This window comes from Passer montanus, unplaced genomic scaffold (genome assembly GCF_014805655.1).
Source record: "Passer montanus isolate IOZ18808 unplaced genomic scaffold, ASM1480565v1 scaffold9, whole genome shotgun sequence".
NCBI classification, from domain to species: Eukaryota; Metazoa; Chordata; class Aves; order Passeriformes; family Passeridae; genus Passer; species Passer montanus.
This window is the reverse complement of record NW_024374367.1, coordinates 13,179,348-13,202,664: the sequence shown is the minus strand read 5'-3', so window position 1 is coordinate 13,202,664 and position 23,317 is coordinate 13,179,348. Positions and strand designations below refer to the sequence as shown.

The 23,317-nt window shown below is 42.0% G+C and overlaps 1 protein-coding gene across 16 annotated transcripts in view; it reads left to right on the top strand.

Annotated features, from left to right (window-relative positions):
* The window catches only part of FOXP1 (forkhead box P1), a 380,068-nt gene that overhangs the window by 314,639 nt on the left and 42,112 nt on the right, over positions 1 to 23,317 (top strand). For all 16 annotated transcript variants that reach the window (XM_039733877.1, XM_039733876.1, XM_039733880.1 and 13 more), the window contains 2 exons: positions 2,611 to 2,815; positions 18,533 to 18,637. In XM_039733877.1, coding sequence (XP_039589811.1) covers positions 2,611 to 2,815; positions 18,533 to 18,637 — 310 coding nt within the window. The remainder of the gene's footprint in view (positions 1 to 2,610; positions 2,816 to 18,532; positions 18,638 to 23,317) is intronic.

The window sequence follows — 23,317 nt, the reverse complement described above, 5'->3', positions numbered from 1 at the left end:
GTGTGCGGACATGTATGACATCACAGTTAGCTCTTTAAATTAATGTCACCTAGCCTAAAATCCTTACTATCCTCCAGCATTTTCCCTCACACAACTGGGTATGTTTTATTTTTCCTTCCATCTGTGGTATAGTTGTTATTAGTACTAATGGGAGTTACACTTGCATGGGAAGTTAGAAGAAACACTGTGACTTTTAGAGGCATAAATATCATGTGTGTGTCTGTTTCAGTGGCTGTAATATTTTCCTTGGGAGAAAGAATTGGTAAATCCAGAAGTGACTGGGAGGAGAGGAAAGTGGATGATAGCCTGTGTTTAATTAAAAACCATGCAGAAATCCAGTTTTAAAAAATAAAAAAAAGTGAAAAAACGCTAGTTATTCTTTCCCTATTTGCTTATTCTGGAAAATAAAAATAGGTGTCGGCTCATATGTTCTCATATCAATATGTTATCATCAACAGACAAGTCTATTCACTATTGTTTCAACTGAGTAAACAGTGTGTAAGGGTCAGCCCTGCTCACAGGTAATTGTTAGTGCGCAGACAGTCCTGTCAAGCGTGTTAGCTAAAAATACATCCCACACTGTCACTTTGCAAGGTGTTTGAAAATAATAGCCCCCACACAGCAAAACAGGACACGGGCTTGTGTACTGACCTTTTTCTTTGTTTAATTTGCTCAGAGGTTTAATTCCAGGGGACAAGTAATAATTGAATATGTCTAATAACTAAATGCTCATTTGGGACAAAATCCATCAAAATATAATTGGCATTTGGGGCTGATGAAAGGAAAATGACGTTGGTTTTAGTGAAACGGATGTGTCCTAAGAATATCTGATCACTTAATGTATAAATTGAAGCCTCTTCCCTAATATATATTAATTGCAGATACTTAAGGATTTCAGCATTTTTTGTATTTTTGTTAATGCTACTCTGGGAAAGGCGGGGAAGGTTATTGGTCTGTCGTGCAATAATTTACTCCTCTTTGATATGCAAACGATCCACGGTGAATATAAAAAAATCCTATCAGACTCATTTCACAGTTCTTAACCACTTAGATTCTCTGGAGTCTATCGCCTCATTAGACCAGTGCTCTCCAAAGCTAGCATAATTAAAATCTTTAACAGTTTAGCAAAGTAAAGATGTTTGGCTGATCACGTTGAGATGATTATCTATCCATTGTATTCTAAATGACAAAAATAAATTAAATTTAGACCTTGGCATTTTTTATTATGTGTTTCAAATGAATATAATGCATACTGCCTTATTTTTTTTATTTCAATACCTTAGGTTGGGTGAGGTACATGCCTGTGAGAGCTGGTGCTGTACACTCAGAAAATGGCAGGTTTCCTTAGGATAGCTCCAGAGCTACAACATGGTGAAACAATGAACAGTCACCCATACGATGAGCTGGAAGCACACTGATGAGAAACCTCTTTAAAAACACACAGACACTGGCTTATTATTATTATTATTTTTTCCCTGAATATTTGAGTGACGTGTCTCTACTGCTAATTTTTTCCCATGGCCTTTTCTGAAAGAGCACTGAAATAGTCTGCAGTGAGAGAAACTTGACTTGTTGGATCATGTCACAAGCATCAGCTTTATCCAAAAGCCTGATCTCAGCGTGAGCACATGGTTCACCTTCCATTTGGCCCATTGGAGTTTGCAGTTTTCACTTGCATTAGTTACTGAATGTTGTCTCCCTAACCCTGGTGTCCACCTTGGCACATTTAAAAAAACACAATTTTTTATTATTGTTTTTTCTTGAAGCTTATTTTCTGTTTTCATTTTACTTTTGAATGGCTCATTAGCATCGATCTAAGAAATGACAGTAATAATAGTGTTACTTGTATAGAAAGTTATACAGTTTTTCGGTAGACACATCCATCAATTAAGTGAGCAGTTTGAGAAACCAAAATTAATGAGAAAGATAGGTGTGTTAATGAAATAATCATAGTATAATCAATTTGACTGTTAAAATTTGAAAAGCATTTCAGGAAGACAATATGAATTCATAATTTACGTCTAAAAGTGATTAATAAAAACTGTATTTAATAACAAAGCTATTTGTCATCATTTAAAACTTAAGCACAAAATTAGTCATGTTGTGGTTCATGTTGTCATAATAATAAAGCTGAGAATTTTTTTTCCTAAGACCTTCCTTGTTTTTAATAACAGGTTTGAAAGTAGTCACTTTCCTTAAAAAAAAAAAAAAAAGGCAAAAAAATTGTGGAAAAATAAAGGAATTGAATGTGGGCATGGGGGTGATTTTTGCCCAAACAGGGACTCTGAAAATGGGCCTTTGGTCTAAAAATTACAAAAAATTACAATATTTAACTTGATGTTTGGTGTAGGTGTGGTGTTGTGTGGATCCCTCTGCCCCACAGCCTGGATTTTGCATTCCATGAGTATTGCAGATGTCACACCACAGCGTAGCAGAGTCATGCAGTGCAGTATTAGCATTTAGTTATTAAAAAAAATACATACATGCGCAAAAACACACACAGGCAAAACTAACACTAGGCTTTGTTTACTGACTCTTTGATTTAATTACTGTTTGAAGACGGCCGAATTAGCTGTTAATTGATTTAATTATCCAATTTGTTTGTTTCAGGCATGATTCCAACAGAGCTGCAGCAGCTCTGGAAGGAAGTGACAAGCTCGCACACAGCGGAGGAGGCAGCCAGCAACAACCACAGCAGCCTGGACCTGTCCACCACCTGCGTCTCCTCCTCCGCGCCCTCCAAGACCTCCTTAATCATCAACCCACACGCCTCAACTAATGGACAGCTATCAGTCCACACTCCTAAACGGGAGAGGTAGGTGCCTGCAGGTTTTCCACCCTGAGCAGCTGGGAGCAGTGATGGCGAAACGCTCGGGAGCGGTGGCCAAGCGCCTTGGCCTCAGTTCTGTCCTCCACGTCTTGCTCTGTCTGGTGTTGGCGTGGTTGAATAGAGTCTCCACTGGGCAGAATGTGCTCCTTTTGTTCACATCTTTATGGCTTGTTAATTGGATCAGTGTGGGCACAATTAGCTAATTAGAAGTGCATTGGATAAGCGTATTGGGAAGTGTGAAGAAGCTGGGGGTTTTTTTTGAGTTTTGTGTCACAGGTGGTGGTACTCTTGTGCTTTGGGTTTACAGGCTGGAGGGGAGCAAGAAAATCTGTTGGTCAGTACAGTCCCCATTTTTCTACCAAATTTTGGTGCCCTGTCTCATCTAACATATTTGCCTTTTTGTACTCTGTATTCCCTGCTTTCACAAGACAGCAGTAGGCTTGAGTTCACCAGGTTTCTCTAAAACAAAGTGGCTTTTTTTCTTTTTTTTTAACCGCTGATAAAATTAGCTAACTGGTGTTGTTTGGCTTTTAAAAGTGTGAGTTAATTTATACTTGCTCGGCTTGCATTGTTAAAAGAAATGGCTTAAATCAGGGGTTGTCTGTTGACGTGCTTCTCGGCGCGGGCTCTGCTTTATTCCAGAGGATGCTTTATTGCAGGTTTGTTTCTTTACACCCCCAGATTTCACTGAGGCGTGTCTAACAACGTAACTTTTGCTTCTGGGGAGATAGACAGGCCCAGGCGCCGGGGCCGTGGGTGCCAGCGCCGGCTGCAGCCTCGGCGTCGCTGCCGGAGGAGGAGGAGGAGGAGGAGGAAGGGTCTCAAGGAGTGGGCGCAGTGGGGAGGGCAGTGCTCCTTTGCATTCAGGAGAGTCCCTTTGCCCATCTAGAAATGTTACAGCAGACACTAGTGAAAGCTGGATTTTATGGAAACTGATGGCTTTGTCTTTCCGTCCTCCTTTCATTCATTAGAAAGAGGATAATGGAATTTTTAAGCCATAGAGTTTGTATTTCTGGTGGTCTGAAAGTAGATTGATAGGGAAGCTATATAAATACCTCTTATATCTTTCTGATATTAAGAAAATAGTGCTGCTGGGAATAGATTTTAGAGGAGAGCACACCCACTGTTGGAAGAAGTGCTGTGTGTGTAAGGCACCCTTTATATACCCATTGCAAGGACGTGTGTGGGAACATCAGTGAATATGTTTATAATGCATGTAAGTGCCAAGGACGTGGTTTTCATGATGACTTACATGGGATACTAAAAAAAATTTGATGTTTATTAAACAATTAATTCCCTTTTTGCTGCATGTAGTACTGAACGAGATGGGTTTATGGCTTTTCAATAAATTTTTTATCTATGTTTTTCTTACCGAGTATATAAAGTAAAATCCCATGCAGCAAGATGGATCTTCTCTCACTGAATAGAGGCACGTGCTATGTACTAATGGCAGTCTAAACCAGGAAACAGATTCAGTTCAGTTTGAAATGCAGTGGAAATACAGGAATCTGTTCTGAAGTAAGAATTTTCTCTGTGTATAGTATTGAGCAGACCTGGAAAACCAGGTGTCTGAGTCCTGTAATTGTGGCCCGGAGGCAGTTGGGATCTGCAGACAAGGTGATACACATGCTTTATTATTGAAGTTCCAGATTAATTAGGAAGGCATAAACATGCCATGGTATTGTTTGAGATTGTCTTAGTTAAGAAGACTAAATCCTCAGTTCTGGAATCAATACCTGTGTTATTAAGCTTGCCTTATACTTTTCTTGCATATCTGTTGAATTTTCTGAAATATCAAAGTACAAAATAGGTATATTTAGGAATACAAATAAGAGGGCTACAGACTTTGCTTTGTCCTGCCTCTCTTTGGTACATGGAGGCTTTATGCCATCCATTTGCTGCAGTGATTGAATTACATGTTTATCCATAAGTAGAGCAGGAGACTACAGGCAGGAGAATGCCTCCTGATGCACTTAAGGGTTTTGTTGCAGTCTCATCAGGCACCCTGGTGCCTGCCTGGATTTCACGTGACACAGAAACTCCTCTTGGTGAGATATTTTGCACTGGTTTCCTTTCTGAAAGGATATTTATCTACAGGCAGGGAGTTCGGGGTGGGGAGTGAGCAGAGAGGGAAGAGCTGCCATCACATGTATGTTTGAAAGCTCACAGAAAGTGAAATTTTAGTGGGCTTGCAAAGGAAAGCACAGGCACAAGCGGGGGTTTAGTAATTTTTTGAATGCAAAGGTTAAGACGAGAAAAATCATGGGTCTGCTGGAAGCATGAGTTTGCTGGACTTGGAGTTAAATCCGTGGGTGTTCTTGTACCCATCTGGTTCAGCACTGCAAATCTAAGGAGACTTCTAGAGGCAGTCCCTAGCTGGGGCTGTGGGAACGGCTCACTAGGGAGGAATCAGCCCTTCCACCTCCCATCATGTAAGTCACAGCCTGGGCTGGCCAGGGAAGATTTTGGACTTGTGGATTTCCCTTCATTCCTGCACCTTCTGTTAGCTCTGATCTGATACAAGCAAGAGGTATTTATTTAGATTTAACAACAATAAAAAGCACATAGTAAAATCTGTAAGTGTCCTAAAAGTTAAGCACAGCCACATCATAACGACTGCCCAGCAGCCATAAATAATCATATACAGGTAACATTAACTTTTAGGGCGTGCTGTAAAGCTGTTTTCAGCCCCTTTCTCTTGGGCTTTTGAGAAGGAGTGGGCTGCGGGAGGCAAGTTGGTTATGTGGGAGTTACTATCATCACTGTCATCTCTGGCACATGTCACTGGGGTAGTTCAGGCTGTGTTTTAGGGGGTTCCTGATCCCACAGGTCAGGTTGCGAGGCTGCTCCAGACCTGCGAGACAGGAGGCACCTGTGTTAGAATCAGCAGGCAAGCCAGCAGATCTGCTCTGTATCTTGGGTAAAAACACATTCTGGTTATAAACAAGGGGTTTAAAATAGCAGGAGCAGTAGTCATTGGCTGCCTGGCGTGCCCACGCGTCGCCGTGCCGCCAGCCCAGACTGGGGTTCTGCGCAGGCTGCAGGGACACAGCTCTGGTGGCAGAGGTGACACTGCCCACTGTGGGGCTGCTGCCCTTGGGGCACAGTGACAGCAAAATTTCTCCTTTATGACTAAAAAGAAAACAGCAGGTAGATGGCCAGAGTCACTCAGGACATCCAAAAAGCAAAAATACGTTCCCTGGCACGCTCCCTCCTGGGCCAGGGAACACTGTGGTGCTGCACTTGGTTTCTGCATGCTCTGTGTGTATGGCTTCCCTGGGAGTGAAACAATTCCAGCTATAAATAATGGGTTAATGCTTTCATTCATTTGGGCTTTAAATGTATATTACATCTATGCTTTTGTCCCACATTTCGCCCAGTTTCTGTAAGTAGCAGCAGCAGCAGCTCTGGGGTTTGGTGCACAGCAATCTGTTAAGGAGATAAATAATCTGCTTTGGCATGACACTCCTACTCTCCTCTTTAATTTGTCTTACACAAGGAAAATTATAATTAAATCATTCAGGGTAAACCCTTGAGTGTAGAGAAGGAAAAAACACACTTTGGTAAAGATTGCCAATAGAGACCAACTTCCCTGTTGTGCCGTGCAGAGACATTTATCAATATTCAGCACTATTAAAGAGGGAACATTTCGTGTGATTTGTGAGGCGGATGCCAAAGCTCAAATCAAGGCTTGTTAAGATCCTTTCCCCATGCAATCATGGGCATTCAGCATCATTAGAATTCAGCACTGACTGTGTGTTTCATGCTTTGATTTTACTCAGACAATTTAATAATGTTTATTGTGCTGATTATATATATAAATTCACTCAATGCAATAAACATACCTCAGTCATCAGTACCCTAAGGGAAATATTTAGTTATAGATACTTGTATTCATTCAGGATAAGGAAAAGTGAGACCATCAACCAGCATGCAAACCTCTCATCATCTTATCAGCATTTGGGTTTCTTCAGTAACAAGCAGTTTTTCTCTACACAAGTAAATAAATAAATAACAGGAGCCAGTTAAGTACATCTGCTGTGCTTAGAAATGTCAGGGATAGTACCCACTTTCCGTCTTGTTCCACTGCATCTTATTTGGGAGAAATTTGATTATTTTCTTAAGAAAAGCACCAAAACAAAGCAGGGGGATGCGCAGTCACTTCAAGTGACTACTAATGGTAAAACCTGATTAACAGTGGACATCCTGAAACCTGCATGCTTGGGAATATTCCCCATGTGGGAAGGTTTGAAAAACCAGAACAGTGCAGAATTCATCAGTGCTTTGCAGTGGGCAGAGATTGCTCCAGTTTGGCCTTGAGCTGGGAGATCTGGGGGTGCAGTGGAACTCTTGAACACCTTGTGCTGGTTCCATCCTGCACTGACTGTAGCAGAGCCAGGATAGTGGAGGCTGTACATAAACAAGTGAGTTAATGAAGGACCTGTTAATTTAAGAAGTGCATCTGTTGTTTACCAGAAGTAAGGTGAAGAGTTGCAGTTAAAGGCTTTGTGTCCAGGAGACCTTTCTCCATCTGCCAGCAGTCCCATCTCTTCCCCTCATTGCCTTTATACCCTTTCCACATACACTTGAGTCTTGTCCTTCCACATAAGCAAGCAGCCATCTCATAGGAAAAATAGATGGGATAAACAAGGGGATTTTAAAATTGCTTTTTCTTGCCAGCGTGGCAGGAGGAGAGGGTCTGGAGAAGGCTCTGAAGGGAAGTGAGGAATGGCATGGCAGACCATTGATCTGCTGCTTAGGCCTAATGCCTCGTGTTTTACTGTTGTTATCTTCCATGCCAGCTGATCCTCCATCAAAATCCCAAGGCCCTTAGATGAGGGCATTAGGATTCAGCACAATTAAGAATTACAGACTTGGGTCCATTATTAATGCTCGGGATGAAACAGTTCAGCCTGCAGTCCATATGCTCCCAGGGCCCCATCCTCTCTTGGCCAGCCTCTCCACTTAGTCCCTGGCATTCATTCTGCACTGGTGCCAGCATCAGATCTGCTCAGCCATGTCAGCTCCCCTCAGTTGCTCCCTGCAGCTGATTTTAGTTCATTATCCTTCACCATCAGCAGAGTTGCGTTGGATTAGGTTGCCTCAGATCCATTCTCTTTTAAGAAATAGGTGTTCCTGGGCCCTTTCCTCCCAAGAGGTATTTAGCTGCTCCATGTACTCAAACCCCATGATGACCTTTGTGCTCTTACCCATGGTCTGAGCAGCTCAAGTGCCTCCATCCTTGCTGTGGAGCTGGATTGGACTGGGAGACTTGAGCTTGCATGGCCCAGCTGGGTATCTGATAAACAATCCTGCTTTCCACACGGCTGCTGTCCTTCTCATTGCACCTGGACTGGCTGTGGGGCTGCTTGGGCTGTTGGTGATGATGACATTGTGACAGCAGGGCCCAGCCTGGCCATCTCCATTCACTCTGTGCAGGTACAGCCCAAAGTGTCCCAGTGTCCGATCCCTTGGCACTCACTCCCCTGCCAAAGAAATGCCACCAGTTACTGAAGGCTTCCCTCTGAGTCACTCTTCTGTAATCAGCTTTGAAAAAAACACCGGCTGTGACTCAGACCTGGGGCTGTTAATCTTCAGTTTTAAGCCTTATCAGGCACTTTTTATTGTTCGTGCTGTTCAGATGCGGGTGTGGAGCCTCCTGTGCGTCGCCCGCACCCACCGTCTGCCACCGTGCTAAATCAGTTGTACAATTCCACTTGCTCCTCACTCTGCCCAGGAGCTCCTTCACCACGCTTCTCAGGGAATTCCTGCACTCAACTAAAAGCAGCTTATTTTACTTTCTTTTCCCTGTGAGAGATGCTAAGTTAACCAGCCTGTGAGTGTTCGATGTGGCCCCTGGCAGGAGGAAGGTGCTGGGTTTGATGCTTGGGAAGCTGCCCCAGCATCAGGGAGCTCCTGCACGCCAGCGTTTCACTCCTCTCTGGTCCTGTGTAATAACCATCACTTGTACAACTCCAAACACTAAGCTAATGTATCAAAAAGCACTTAAAATAGATTTGGTGAGCCTTGGCAGACGCCTAACAGAACTCTTCCAAATTTTAGCATATGTATTGTTTTATTCCTCCATCTGGCCAACAGATCATTGTTTGATATCTGAGTGCTTTGCATATCTCCTCCCTTTTCTTGCAACTGAGATACTTACACGTGCATTTAATACAGCTTAATGCTATTTTTACATACCAGAGAAATAGCTGATGGCTTTCTGTTAATTGCATGCACTTTGCAGTTAAACTTTTACTAAAACATTCCTGTCTAAATACTTAAAGTCCAATGAAAATTTGTCCTCTTCTTTTATTAGAGGTGTTTATGAAGTACTCTTAAAAAGGGACCTGGTTTTCGTTTACTGCACTGTGGATTTCTGTTTCTTTTTATTTCCTCCTATGTGCAAGTTGTCTTTCTTCAGAATTTGGTCAGGTCTGATTGTCCTGAAGAGCTGAGCAGGGAGCTGATAAAGAGCTGTGTTATTTTTTTTACATATATAGCACAATCTGAGAACAGAAACAGCCTTGAAAGGGCTGTAGAAGTAGAGGACTTAGGTGACTTTTGTGTGACTATTTTCTGTGCTGTTCAATAAAAATTGAGCAGTTAGTATGACAGCTGTTATATCATGTTATATCGTACTGCTAAGATATTGAGCAGCATTTAAAGCAAAACTCCACCATTAAGCTGTATAAACTTTATCCGTTTCACTGTGGTTTAATGGAAAAAAAATTAGTTTCTCAATAAAATGACATCATTTTTCCCAGGTTGTAATGTTCACTTTACAACTGTTTTTCTTTAATTCAATTTGTTTTACTTTACTTTTTCTTGGCATCTTTTTTTTTCTTGCAGTTTGGAGAGGGGGAAATCTCTTTTTGTAAAGCAGCTAGGTACTGCTCAAACCTCTCTTCCCTGCTTTTCCCTTCTCCTCACTCCCTCAACATCTTGTGCTAATCTGGAGCTCTATTTTTGTCAGGCAGACACGGTTGTATTTTCAAAGTAGTGAGATGCAGATTTAAATTTGGTAATCGGGGTTTGTGGCTCTACCTGCTGCACAGTGAGGAGTGAGAGAAGGAGCCCAAGGAAAATTGAAATTGCATTGCTTGCTGCTGGAGCAACATTTGTGAAATGCCATAGGGTATTTTTCTGTATAGCTGGTAGTGGTAAGGTAGGAGGCCTGTAATTTCTTCTGTGTGATCAGGAAAACGTATGTATATTATAAAGTAGATTTTTGTCATTAAAAGGATGGTATAAGCCCAGGCAGGGAAACTGCTAATATGTGTTACAGCTTGTCATTTTGGGCTGCATGAATAAAGAGGAGAGCTATTCCTTTGGGAGATGATCTCGGGAACTGAGCAACAGATCCGCTAGCCAGCAAATTCTTTTTAACTGTAATTTTCCTTTTTGTGTATACTCAAAAATAACATCGCGATGGGCCCTTAAATACCATTTCATACACAGAGCACAATTTCCACAGCACAGGTGGTGCTAATATAGGACAGTCCCCTAGGCACTTGTCGCCAGGAGTTGTACAGCTTGTTCAGTGTCTGCATCCATATGGCAATCTGTCCCATTCATAGAAAGACATTGTAGCTGTGCCTGTGGGTGCTGTGGTCAATGTAGTGTAAAAAGTAGATTTTAACTCTCGGCAACCTATGTTCTGCTGTTTGTTTTATTGTAGAATCCAATTTATAACGTGGGGGAAGAAAAATCAGCTCAGAGCAAATTCCAGAACAATCTGGCTGGCTGGGGTTTGTGTTTATTCTTGGAGCGCATGGTTAATCAGCAGGTGCACAGCCCTGCGCTCCGCGCGCTCTAATGAACAGTTTACAGGAAGTCTTGCTCGGAAGAAACATTTTCCTTGTTGTTTATACTGTGAATTAACTCAGAAGTTGCAAAGCTGTAAACGATGTTAGCTGGCCATGTATGTCATGCAAGTCTGTTCTGTACTTCTTGTCTTTTTCTGGCTTTCTTTCCCGCTGTTGCATGGTTTTCCCTGGGTGTGGGATGCTCAGACAGGGTGCTGAGCTTCTCTTTGCTCTGAGAGGGGCAAATCATGGTGCAGAGGCCCTCCAAAAAAGCAGGGTGAAGCTCTAGTGTTGCCCAGCAGCTCAGATCTAACTGCCTGAATGTGATTTGTGGCTGCTCTGGTACCTATCAGTGCAATGCCAAGTGTTGTTCTGTTTTAGTGGGACTATTTGTTATGTCTTTTAGTAAACACAAACAAATAGACTGCCTAGCACCTGCAGCAGCATATGATATTTACACTACCTGTATGATTCAGCACACTTCCCTGGGGAAGCAGGCTTGTGTCCTCTGGATTTTAGTGCTTTTTTAAACAGCATTCTTCCAAGGGGAGAGCATGCGGCAGAGAGAATGCAGTGCTCTAGCTGTAGTTCTCCCTTGGAATCATTATTTATCTTAATTATATTTTTATAAACATTTCCCCAAGGGCACTTTGCTGCTGCTGCAGGGGTGTGGGGTGGGCGAAGGCTGTGTGTGATGTGACAGTCACCTTCTGCGCAGGTTTTGTTGTGCCTGTGGGACAGGGGTGAAAAATACTGACGTGAATAATCCCTGTTAATCATATTTGTTGACGTATCACTGGTTTATATAAGAGTGGAAGACTTGCCTCAACTCTAAATGTAACAGAATAGAATTTTGTTGAACAAGTACAGATCTTGTTTCTCAGTGTTTTCTTTTACTATAAATTCAAATGTTACAACAGAATATAAATTACAGTAAAATAAGATTGGCAAACAGGATCTTTTTACAAAGTATGTGTGTTCGTTGGTAATTTTACACCTCCATCTCAGTGAAGTCCAAGGTCTAATCCTGTGTTTTTATACTTGTGTGTGTTCTTAAAAGGGTTGCTGAATTGGGGCCAAAGCTTTGCCACTGCCACCTCCCTCTGCCATGCGAATTGGGTGTGTAAGAGGGATGGGATTGCTGTGCTTAAAGTCAGTGTTAAAAAAAAAAAAAAAAACAACCTGAAAAAAACCCACAGAACATCCCCCCAGCCCCAAAAAACCCAAGAAAGTGGTTGGATCACATTTTTTTCCTAATTAAACTAAGATACTGAATCAATCCGTTTTAATCTGAATAAATTAGGAGACTGTTCAGAGAGGAATAAAATGAGATTTAGCAGGGATAAGTAGAAAGTAGCCCAGCTAGGAAATCAAAATTCCAAACTGCGGGTTTGACATGACACGTCAGCTGCTCAGCATCGCCTGTGTGGGAAATGGCTGAGGCATAATCGGGGTTGAGAAATTAAGGTGGGACACTCTGTGCCATGTCTTAGTCAAAAAGGTAAATGCAGTCATGGGAGGCATAAACATGCATGTTGCATCCGAGTCCTTTTTTTTTTTTTTCCTGTTCTACTTTATGCAGAACCAGTTAAACCACATTGAGTGTGATGTACAATTGGCCACTCTCTTGCAGAAAGGATAAAGGAAAGCTGGAGCAAATATAGAGGAGAGCAGCTAGGATGATAAAGGAGTTGGAGGGAATAGGCTATGAAGACAGATTAAAGGGAATTAAAGATCTACACCCTGGAAAAATAGAGGCTCTAGGAGGATATGATTATGGTATGTAAGTACATGAAGTGATGCTACAAAGAAGAAGAAGGAAAAAATTGTTCTCATTAGTTAGCAGTGCTGGAATTTAAAATCCAGCGTTTCAAATCGTGTGTGTCTGGGTATATTTGATGTACTTTTCACCACAGTACCTAGGCACAAGGTTGAAATAAAAAAAAAAAATAAAGAGTTTTAAATCATAGAGAAACTCGTTAATTCAAATGCAGGAGTGGAATTTGTACCAGAGATAAGTGATGAATTTTTTGCAATGGACATTTCTTTTAAATGCTCTAGAAATACATTTAATTTCTCCAAGGAAGGGATGTAGGGCAGTGACTGTCCAGGCCCTGTGGCACTTTTCCTGCAGGGCTGGAAGAGGGGCTGCCACTGGAAGGAGGACGTGTGAGAGTGCTGGAGGGTCATAACGTTGATTAATAATCCAAACCATCCAGTGGATAGATCAAAACCAGAAGATGGTGCTTCTAATTATCCAGTCTGGTTCTGCTCTTTGCAGTGAGGGTGGGGGTAGAAGGGAAGGGGAATGTCAGCCAGATTTTGTCTTAGTCTTGCTACAGATTCTCCAGTGTTCTTCTTGCAGAACAGGAGTTTAGGGAATAGTGCCACAAGAGGCATTAATGGGGGGCAGTGATTTGGGGTGCAAATCAGCACTGCTGTTTTCCTTCTTATGCTACAGGAGTACACAAGTTAGTGCACGACGATTAGAAGAGAGGATTTCAGCCTGTGGGCTGCAGTTTTAACTTGATTTGTCTTAAATTGGTGTAGTCATTTAAAATGTAATATAACCTCTTGTTACTTCCAATAGGGCTTGATGTAAAACATGAGCTGCTTCTAGTTCTAGGTCTGGATGTGGAATAAAGTAGTGAGGAAGAGGAGCAGCGCTCCTCTAAAAAGCATCCAAAAATTTGCAAGCCAGTTGTAGAAAGAGCTGTCACTGACCACTCACATCAAATTCCACCTCTCCTGTAGGCTCATGACCTTCTGTTAAGCTTTATTCAGTGATAGAGAGGCATCACCCTGCTTGGACAGGCCACTGTTTAGATCACATATCTGCTTCCTGGGCCGTTCCTGAGGCTTGGACAGGAGCATGAGTATCTAGAAGTTGGGTTTTTTTGGTTTTTTTTAGCTATTATTTGGGGTTTTTTTTAAATTCACAGTTTAGAGAGGAAAGAGGTGCTACACCACCTTACTAAGAATTTGAAGGGATTTTCACCAGTGGAACTTCACTGCAAAACACATCTTTGCATCTTTGTTCGGTTGATTCTCTCATGAAGACAGGAACTTGCACTTGAGTACAGTTTGTACAATGATTTAATCATTACTTCTTCCGTTTCATTTTAAAATCAGTTACAGTGAGTGTTTCTGACTCAGAAAATGGTGACTTGTTCAGCAGCCTTACTCTTTTTGGTACCTTCTGATGAGCTTTAGAGCTCACCAGGCAGTCACAACTCCAGGAGAGCCGTGTTGGTTCCCAGGTGTGTGTCTCCTTCTCCTGTACAGGACCAAAATTGTGGCATTTTGCCTCAATGGCTGTGCCATTTAAATCAGAGAGAGGGGGAATGTGGTGTGAGAGAGCCCCGTGCTCCTGCCTGGGCTGTACAAGATATCAGTTTCATGGCAGCTGGCAAAGATGAGGTCAGTTCCCATTGACCCTGAGGAATAAAGTAAAATTAAAAAGGCAGTTCTGCACTTTCTGGGGGTGCTGTACTCCTTGCAGGAGGGAAGCAGGAGACGTGGTATTGATTTTTCAGCATGCAGGTGGCTCAGGCATGTTCTGAGCTCTGTTAGAACGTGAGCAGATGCTTCATAAATGTAATAGAAAGTCAAGGATGCTTCTCTACATCACTGACTTCCCCCAGTGTTTTGGCAAAGATCATTGGCCCAAGCAGATGTGGAAGAAAGAGAATGGAATTATGAAATATGTCAGCATCATGAATATTTAAAATATGGTCCACTGTGTGGCAGAAGCACAGACACTGAAGCTTCTGCTTAGCTGGATTTTATATCTACCCATGACTTTTTAGCCAGTGTGTGTACAAGCACAGTACCCAGTTCCACGTGCTTAATAAGTGGGGGTTGAATGAAACCATTTAAAGAACAACCGGAGCTTTCATGCCAGGGCTTTGGTCACTGCTTTCCCCAATACCCAGTATGTTCCCATCTCACCTCAGGGTGTCATTTTTACTCTCCATCAGCACTTAGCTGTCTGTGATGTCTCTATCTCCTGTGCTGTTGTGTCCCAGAGTGTGGTTCTTCCAGGATGCTGTAGCACAGCAGGTGTATTCTAAAGGTGAGTGGCTGGCAGGAGTGGGCTGTGCAAGTAGCAGCTTTGACAGCCATCCCTGTAGGAATGGGAGGTGAAATTGCTACCAGACCCTCTGGAGATCTTGGGGTTATGAGGCAATGTAGGGGGAAGAAGGAAGAGGTTAAATTTCCTCTCCTCTTTCCAGCAAGCCCAGACGAGTTGTGGAAGTGCCTGTCCCTTTTCCCTTCCCCTCTGTACTGGAAACAGAGCTGGAAGCAGCAGAAAATAAGTGGACACTTTACACAGTTTTCAGTCTCATACATGGATTTTGTTATTCTCATGTCTGTCATGAATAAGTGACTTAGGCAAGACATTTCACTTGCCAGTGTTCTTTCCTGTAGTTCGATGTAATAATGCATCACTGTTGCATTATTTGGAAGTAATTCTATTGTGTTAACTATTTTTTATGCAATATAAACCTTTGATGCAACATATACCTTATGAAGAGAAAAAAAAACCCCATGTTGTCTTGAATTTACGTCATTTATTCCTTCACTGCTTTGAAAATTATGTCTTGTTATAAAATGATTTCCACTAACTGGTGTTGCATCACCAGTACCCGACCATGAATATGCATTCCTGGGAAGGAGAGAGTGACAGAAACAAACACCTACTCTAATGTGTCATTAGAAATCAAACAGACCTCAAACTTGCTTCTGCTTGCCAATGCTCAGATCTTCTAAAAGACTGTCTCCGGCAGCGAGACCTAGGATGCATCCAGATTACAGAAGCTGTGCTTGCGTGCAGGCAAAATATCAGTAAACAATTTCAGATTATAGGTTTTCATCGTGCTCACAAAGCTGTTTATTTATGTACAGGATTAAAATCTTCTTTTTCCACCTCTATTTGCCCAAACAAAGTGAGTACTTAGATCAGTTCAACAGAGTTCTCCATTCATTTCCACTGGCTGTGTCCTTTGTGCGTTACATCCGCCTCTGTATGAACCCGCTCTTTGTTTTGTTTTGAGGTGCTTCTTCAGGCTCTATCAGGGAACAAGTGGCAATCTATAATATCTTTAAAAGTGGGATGGATAAAATAGCAGTAATCTGATACTGACACATAAAGGTCACTGAAAGGCACGGCTGAAACCCCCCCGAGCAGGATGGGAGGTGCTGCCTTCGGAATGGCACAGTGCCTGCAGAGAGAGCTGGCGTTTGTCTTTCAGGACTGAGGGTTTTTTCTCTTAGAAATGTCTTATTTTTGGTAAGTTGAAGTAGTTCCTCTGCTTGGTTGAATGGCAGTGGAAGCTCTGCGTAGGTGTTAAGCGTGTTACGCGTAGCATCGTGTTAGCAAAGTGACCTTTTAAGTTCCCATTTACAGTCAGCACCAGCCTTTATGGTTATTGACAGCACGAGCCTTTGACATCCTGAGCATCATTTAGAGTTTGATATTGTCTTGGTCATTCCATCATTTTCTTTGGACACAATACCAGGGTGTCACATCCTACACAGTTTGTCTTGTCTTGTGCAGGTTCCCTGGAAAGAAAAGAGATTTGCGCTTGGATTTAAAAAATAAATACAAATCTCGGTGGGGCTCTTTCCGTTGACTTGGCCATGGCCTTTAGGCTCTCACAGAGAAACTTTTAAAATCCCTGCTGGGGGTTTAAGCCATGTGACTCCTGTTGATATTATAATGAGATTTACAGTGCTTAAACCCCGTGGGGGACTGACTCCTTACTTGGCCATCACAATTCTCAGTGTGTGGATAACATGCACTGGGCAGATTCATACACTCCTTTTTTTTTTCTTTTTTTGTTCTTCCAAACACACTGAAATCATAACTCTCATATGTAGTCTTTATGGACTTTAATGGAGTGTTAACATGAAAGCCTCCTGTCTCACCCTTTGCTCTATCAAGGTACAGAAACAGATGATAAACCGCATTATTTTCTGAATTTTCAGATGTATATAGAGGATGTTTTACCATATGCCTGTTTGGCTTGGATGGATGGTGTTCTTCAGCCAATCTTCCTCTTCCTCAGCTGAGGAAATGAGTGGTTTAGCATTTTTAAAAATTCATTGCAAATAATGCATCGGTTCCTTAGTTCTTCTAAAAACTTTACAGAGATTCTCCTCACTTGAACATTTTTTAAAAGACTGATTCAGTTAAACCAGTCTAGTATTTGTATACAGAAAAGGCCTGTCCAAGGCTCTTCATCTACTGTTGTTTTCTTAGGAAATTACCTTGCGCACATATATATATATATATTTATGCTTGAAGGACTATTTGTAAACAGCCAAAAATAGGATATTAATGAATAATGAATTAGGTTCATATAAAACACATAATACCTTTTCTAGTCAGTACTTTCGAAATTATTTTTTTAATGTAAAATAATTTTTAAAAATACCTTCAGTAATCTTCCAATTCTTGTTGGGCTTAAAGTCAAAAGTGGCAGAATCTGGGCAGGAATTTCTCTTCCAACTAGTTTGTGTTTGGGATGACATCTCAGGAGTGTATTTACAGAGATCTGGCTACCCAGTGCATCTGAAATAATATAGGAACACAATTTTGTCAGAGCGCACAGACAGATAATATTACAAAAGAGGAATAAACACCATTTCCAGGTGTGTTTAGAAGTAAAATGACAAAAACTAGGCATTTATCCATAACATTACCTGTAATCCAGGATGAAGTAAGTAATAAAAGCCACACCTAGATGCTGGTATGTGTTCATATCCTTTGTGTATGTTTGAAGTCCATAATACAGCACAGACATACTGTAGCAAAAAGATTTGCCATGAAAAATACATACATGTGTGAGCATAAAATAGAGATTTCAATATTATTTTGACATTTTGCTTTTAAAGTCATCTAAGGTTATGGAGATTGTTGCAAAAAAATAATTCCTTTCCTTAGGAAGTTTCCATGCAGAAGTCGAATAAAGAAGATATTTTAGAATATGGTTCATCAGTGAGTGCAACAGATACATTTCCCTGAGCACCACATGGCCTGGATCAAAGCGTCTCATGACTTGGATCAGTGCAGCCAAATCATTACGTATTGATTGGAATCCCGCTGAAGGATTAACCCCTTAGTGCTCATATGAATTTTTTGCTTTAACCCTGGGTTCAGTAGTTAGGAGGCTCTGTGACGTTCCTGCCCAATCTTAGGCAAGGTTAATAGCCCCCGTAACACCTCGTGCTGAGGAATCCTTTGATTGCATGCCCCCTCTTCTTCACGGTGAATTTTGCATTTGAAAATACATCTCAAATCTTCTTTCTTGGGATGTAAAGGCACTGCATTTGTGCAATGAAACAGCCTGTAAGAAGAAGGAAAAAAAACAACCAGAAAAAAACCCAACTCAGTAAATAAATAACATGGTGGGAAAGCCAAGGCTGCAAATTTGATGCTTTTGCTTTCTGTAGCCATGAGGAAAGCCTCAGGTCTGGCTGTGTGTTATGGTGTAATGGGACACTGCTGTATGGAGATGACTTCTCGATGAAGTTGAGTTGTAAATATGCAATGTTCATAAATTTTTTAGCAAAATATCAAGCAGGATATTAAGCAGGTCTGTCAAATGATTTCTCCCCCGTCCGTGTTAATTTAAATTCTTTACAAACCTCTTAATTAATGAATGAAATGTAGGAGGATAGCTAAGTAAGAATGACACATGTTTCACACTGCAAATGGTATTTAATTCTGTTTTGAAAAACCATGGGCAAGAGTCAGGCGGGTACCGTGAGATGTTGGGGATGCTTCAGGATCTGGTGGTTGCTGCTCTTTAGGAGTCTTTGTGAGGATGAATTGTTTCAGTACCTTCAGCTCACAGCACTTGTTCTCTCTTCTCTTTCTCCCCTCCAGTTTATCCCACGAGGAGCACTCACACAGCCACCCGCTGTACGGACACGGCGTATGCAAGTGGCCGGGCTGTGAAGCAGTATGTGAAGACTTCCAGTCGTTCCTAAAGTAAGGATGGTTTTTTTGGCACTTGCATTGTACAGAAAGCATGCTCTGAAATTCTGTGTGCTGTCACTCACCCCGGGCCTGATGCAAAGCCCATTGAAGTCAACAGAGAGCTCCCTTTCACTTCAGTGGCTTTTGGATCAGGCTCAAGAACATTTTAACAGGGGATAGTAAATTAGCCCCATGGGGAAATTATGGTCTTGTTCAGTGTATTGCTATAAAACAGCGTTTGCAGTTCCGTAGCTTTTTTTTTTTAATTTTATTTAAATAATTTTTAAGTTGCAGTATCGATCATGTAAATAATAAAACCTTGTTTTAACCTTGATTTCACTTTAATTTAGAAATCTAGTCTTAAATTAACTCCATAATTGAACAGAGAATTGCAGAACATCACGTGAAATTTAATTTATGTCAAATAAGTAACTAATGAACAAAGTCTACACTACTAAAAATAAACTATAATTATATTAATTGGGCCTCTGCAGTTTGCTGCAGACCTTTTCCTTGCTGCCAAAGAACACAATTTTACGTGTTGCATAAACAGTGCATTATGGACTAGTGCATGGTAGTGCGTGCATCCCAATGCAGGGAAGGACCTCAGAGCCCTAATAGCTTACACATGGCTGCTGCACAAGTAAACCATCAACCTCACCCCTGTTCCCATCACAAAAGAGTTCTTTGTCTGGGTAGGACACCAGGTACACACATGCTGTGGGTGCATCCAGGTTGCTGAAGGTTTGTCCCTGATCTTTGCTCAAGTTCTGTGGCTGCTCAGTTGTAAGATCACTAAAGACCAGCCACCCAAGCAATGTTTGTGATTTAAATGCACAAAGGGACAAGGTTTTTTTTCCCATTTAGAGTAGTGATCTCGTGAAGTTAGTCCACATAAATACATGAGGTTCTTCAGGATGAATAAGTAGACTTGCTCCCAAAAGGTTCAACTGTACCTGCTGTTTCTGGGGCGCTTCCCTGGATTTTTATGTGAGGGAAGGAAGGACAAAAGCAAGCAGAGGATGTTTGTTGGGTGATGTTAGATGATACAGATAGGCTTTTGCTCTCAGAACAGAATGGACCAGTTGTGGTTCCACTGGCAAAACCCTCCTGGGTTCGTAGGAGCAGCGCTGGTCCTGCTATAAACATATGTTACAAGTGAGGAATGGTACAGTAATGACAAGGTTCTCATTACAAGAGGATTACAAAATAAGAAGGTGCTAGTCATAAATTTCCATGAAGGGTGGCCTCATTCCTTGTAATTCATCCTGTTGTTCACTTAAGTGAAATAAATGCTAATCTCGCCATACTTGCCAGCTCATTCATATTCATATGCCATACTATAGCATTTAGACCTTTAAAACAATTCTCAATTTACTGCTGTGAGTGCAAGAGAAAGGTGCTGTGGTAGCCTTAGGTAGCAGAATAAAGTGTGTGGTCACAGAATAAAGTGTGTGGTCACATATGGTCAGATTGTGCCACCTTTGCTTCCTATGCTAGTCCTGTGTTCCAGGTGAGAGTGGCTGCTTTCAGGAAGATTCCATAGGAATTTTGAGTGGTCTGCTTGAGGTGGTCATACATAGAGAGCACAAATCACAAGCATGGGTAGAGGCAGGGCTGGTTTTTTATATGGTATTTTGGAGGTGTTTCAGTACATAGACCCAGTTCACCTGGAGGAGATAACATGCAGCAATCGGCAGGGCTGGTTTTTTATATGGTATTTTGGAGGTGTTTCAGTACATAGACCCAGTCCACCAGTTCACCTGGAGGAGATAACATGCAGTAATTAGTTGTTAGGAATAACCTGCAAACTGTGACCAGCCCAGGTCGGACTTGAAGTTACTCCATCACTTCTAGTTTTTTCACTATCAGTCTAGCTTTTGCCTCCATTGAAAGCTTTCAACAGAAATATTTTGTGTGAGCTTCCTAAACTTGCCACCTTGTGTAAATTTTCTCATTATCCAAATGCTGCGGTATCCAAAGTCTTACTATTCAGAGTGATATTTAACCCAGACCAAATGCAGAAATGGATGTCCCTGAGCAGTGTATTGACACTGTTAAGAAGTGAGTGTTCCTTCATAAAATACTGTAGCCTTCCATGTTCCTGTGGAGCATCTTTCTTTAAAATTATGTTTCCATTTATCAGAATTCATTACTCAATGGAAAGATAACAGGTAGATAAATGGTTGAAGTTCCTTTCTGATACTTATTAATTTGTGACATTCTTTCAATGGCCCCCTCAAGGGAAAAGCTCTTGTTTACCAAGTGAAATACAGCCTGTGTATCGAGTATTGCTTAATTTCACTTACCTTGTGAAAAGGCAAAGAGAAGTTGTATGTGGAATGAAGGCCCTGTATGCCAATAAAATGATTCTTCAGTTAAGGGAGAAAAAAGAACTCGCAGGTCTAAAACATGGTTCATTTCTTTTCCTCCTGAGGAAGAAATATCATAACTGTTGGTAAATCAAAACCAGAGATTTGACACTCTTCTGTGATCATTCTGTAGTGTTTGTTCCCAAGGTGAGGTACACCACAGGGCCCTTGATTTCAAAGATAAATACTGTACAAATAACGATCCTAGTTGTCTTTCACTCACAGCCAACAGGAGGATGCTTATCAGAACCAGCAGATACACGGGCTATTGTACGCATTTATTTCCCTATTTCTTTTTGAAATAAGTTGCCGTTTTAGCGTCGTTGTGTTGTGTTTCCTTTTTGAATCCATCAGCCATTGGTTCTCATGTGATGCGGTATCAGTCAGAGCTAAGTGATAGCAGCAGGGGCTGCTGCTCTGCCTAATGGAACAGCAGCACCCTGCATGCTCCAGAACACTCCCTGAGCCTAAAAACAAAACCAAGTCCAGTCTCAGGGCGGTGACCCTGTGGCCTCTGCCAGGCTGCAGGAGCAAGGTGAGGGCTGGAGGGTGCACACGTGTCTGGCCTGTTAATAACCAGGGCCCTCTCGCAGGCGGGAAAGGAGCAATTAGTAGCACGGAGCGACTTTCCTGCAAAATTGACTATATCCTTGATTTCATTTGCATGTGTTTAAAGACCGTAAAAGATAGGAATATATACCCCTTATACAGCAAGTTGTTCAGGAAATCCCGGCTGGAGGGAGGCTGGTTTATTCAGCAGGGTAGCCAGGGCAAAAAATTCAGAAGACTGAATAGGGTTTTATTATTCCTCACCCCTCCTTTTTTTTTTTTTTTCCCTATGATTTGATTGTGGGTTAGACGTGCTTAATCCTGGCTGTAGCATTTTAAAATCAAATATATCCTTTAAAAGAAAGGACACAGACCTTTGGAGAGATGTGGCAGTCCGGTGTTGCAGTGATGCTGGTAATCTGCTTCATGTGCATTTAACTTTGATGAAACGAAGGGGAGTTTATGTGAAAGAAACTACTAAGTGCACTCTGTAATGTTTTCACAAGTGTTTTTATCATGGTAACATCTTGTTTACTTTACTTGCCTGCCTAAAACTACTTGGAACATGTTAAGAAAACATTTCGAGAAAGCTTCTACAAAGAGGCTTTTGTTTAGCAGCAACTGTGAGACTGCTCGGCTCACAAAGGTGTTAACTTTCAACCCCTTAAGCACTTCCACATGAAATTCCAGCAACTATGTTTGTGGTTTTGGAAAAACAAAGTGTATATTAAAGAAACCAGGTATATGCTAATACACGTTGAAGTAGGCCGGAAATCATAAATTGTTTCAAAGGCATTAATTGCGCTCGTTTTGCATGGCAGAGCGTTCTGCACCGAAATCATCCGCACGGCGCGGACTTTTTTAATCGCACCGGCAGCGAGGCCAGGGAAGGGCCGGGCTGTGCCTGGGCGTTTGGGGTTTCTGTAGGGCCGGCGGGACCCCCCTGGGAGCGGGGAGGCTGCGGGATCGCGGCCCCGTCCCGTGCGGGGGGACGCGGCCGCGCCGCCGGCAGCCGCCGGTGCCGAGCCCGGCCCGCAGGGGACGGGGCCGGTCCGGTGCCGGCTGCCGGGGCTTCCACGGCCTCCCGAGCCGCCCCGGGCACGGCAAGGGGCTCGGGACCCCCGCGGCGGCCGAGGCCGGGGTGGCCCAAATCCCACAGTGCCCTCTAGTGCTCCCGGGAATGCTGCTGGGAGCGGGAGAGGCGCCGGGAGCATCCCCGGGAGCGGCGGCATCCCCGGCACGGCCCCGCTCCTGTCCCTCCCGGGCAGGCGAGCAGCGGGCCAGCTCCAAACAGCCCCCTGAATCCCTATTTCATTGTTTTTAATTTATTTTTTAAAATTATTTTTTATTATTTATTCCATTATTTAAATTGTTATTTTTCCTATTATTTTAATTCTTATTATGTATTTTATCGTGTGTGCATTAACAGTCATTAACAATTGTCATGAGGTCATTATTTATTATAATATTTTTATTTACTTTAATATTGTAACTTTGTTTCTATTTTATTTTCATACATGCTTGACACACACACACATATATATATGAAATACTTCTGCTGATGGGATATATGTAGCGAGGTCCATCGCCTTGCATTATCCCCTTTTTTCCTCTCTTAAAGGTGCACTTAGTTTATGTTTCCCATTATAATTTCCGGTGTGTAATCAGAAAGCATTCCTTAAAAGACAGGGATCATCTTTGTTTCATACTTTTATTGACACTGTCTACCATATTACTGCGATGTCTAAATGGTAAAATTTATTATTAGCAA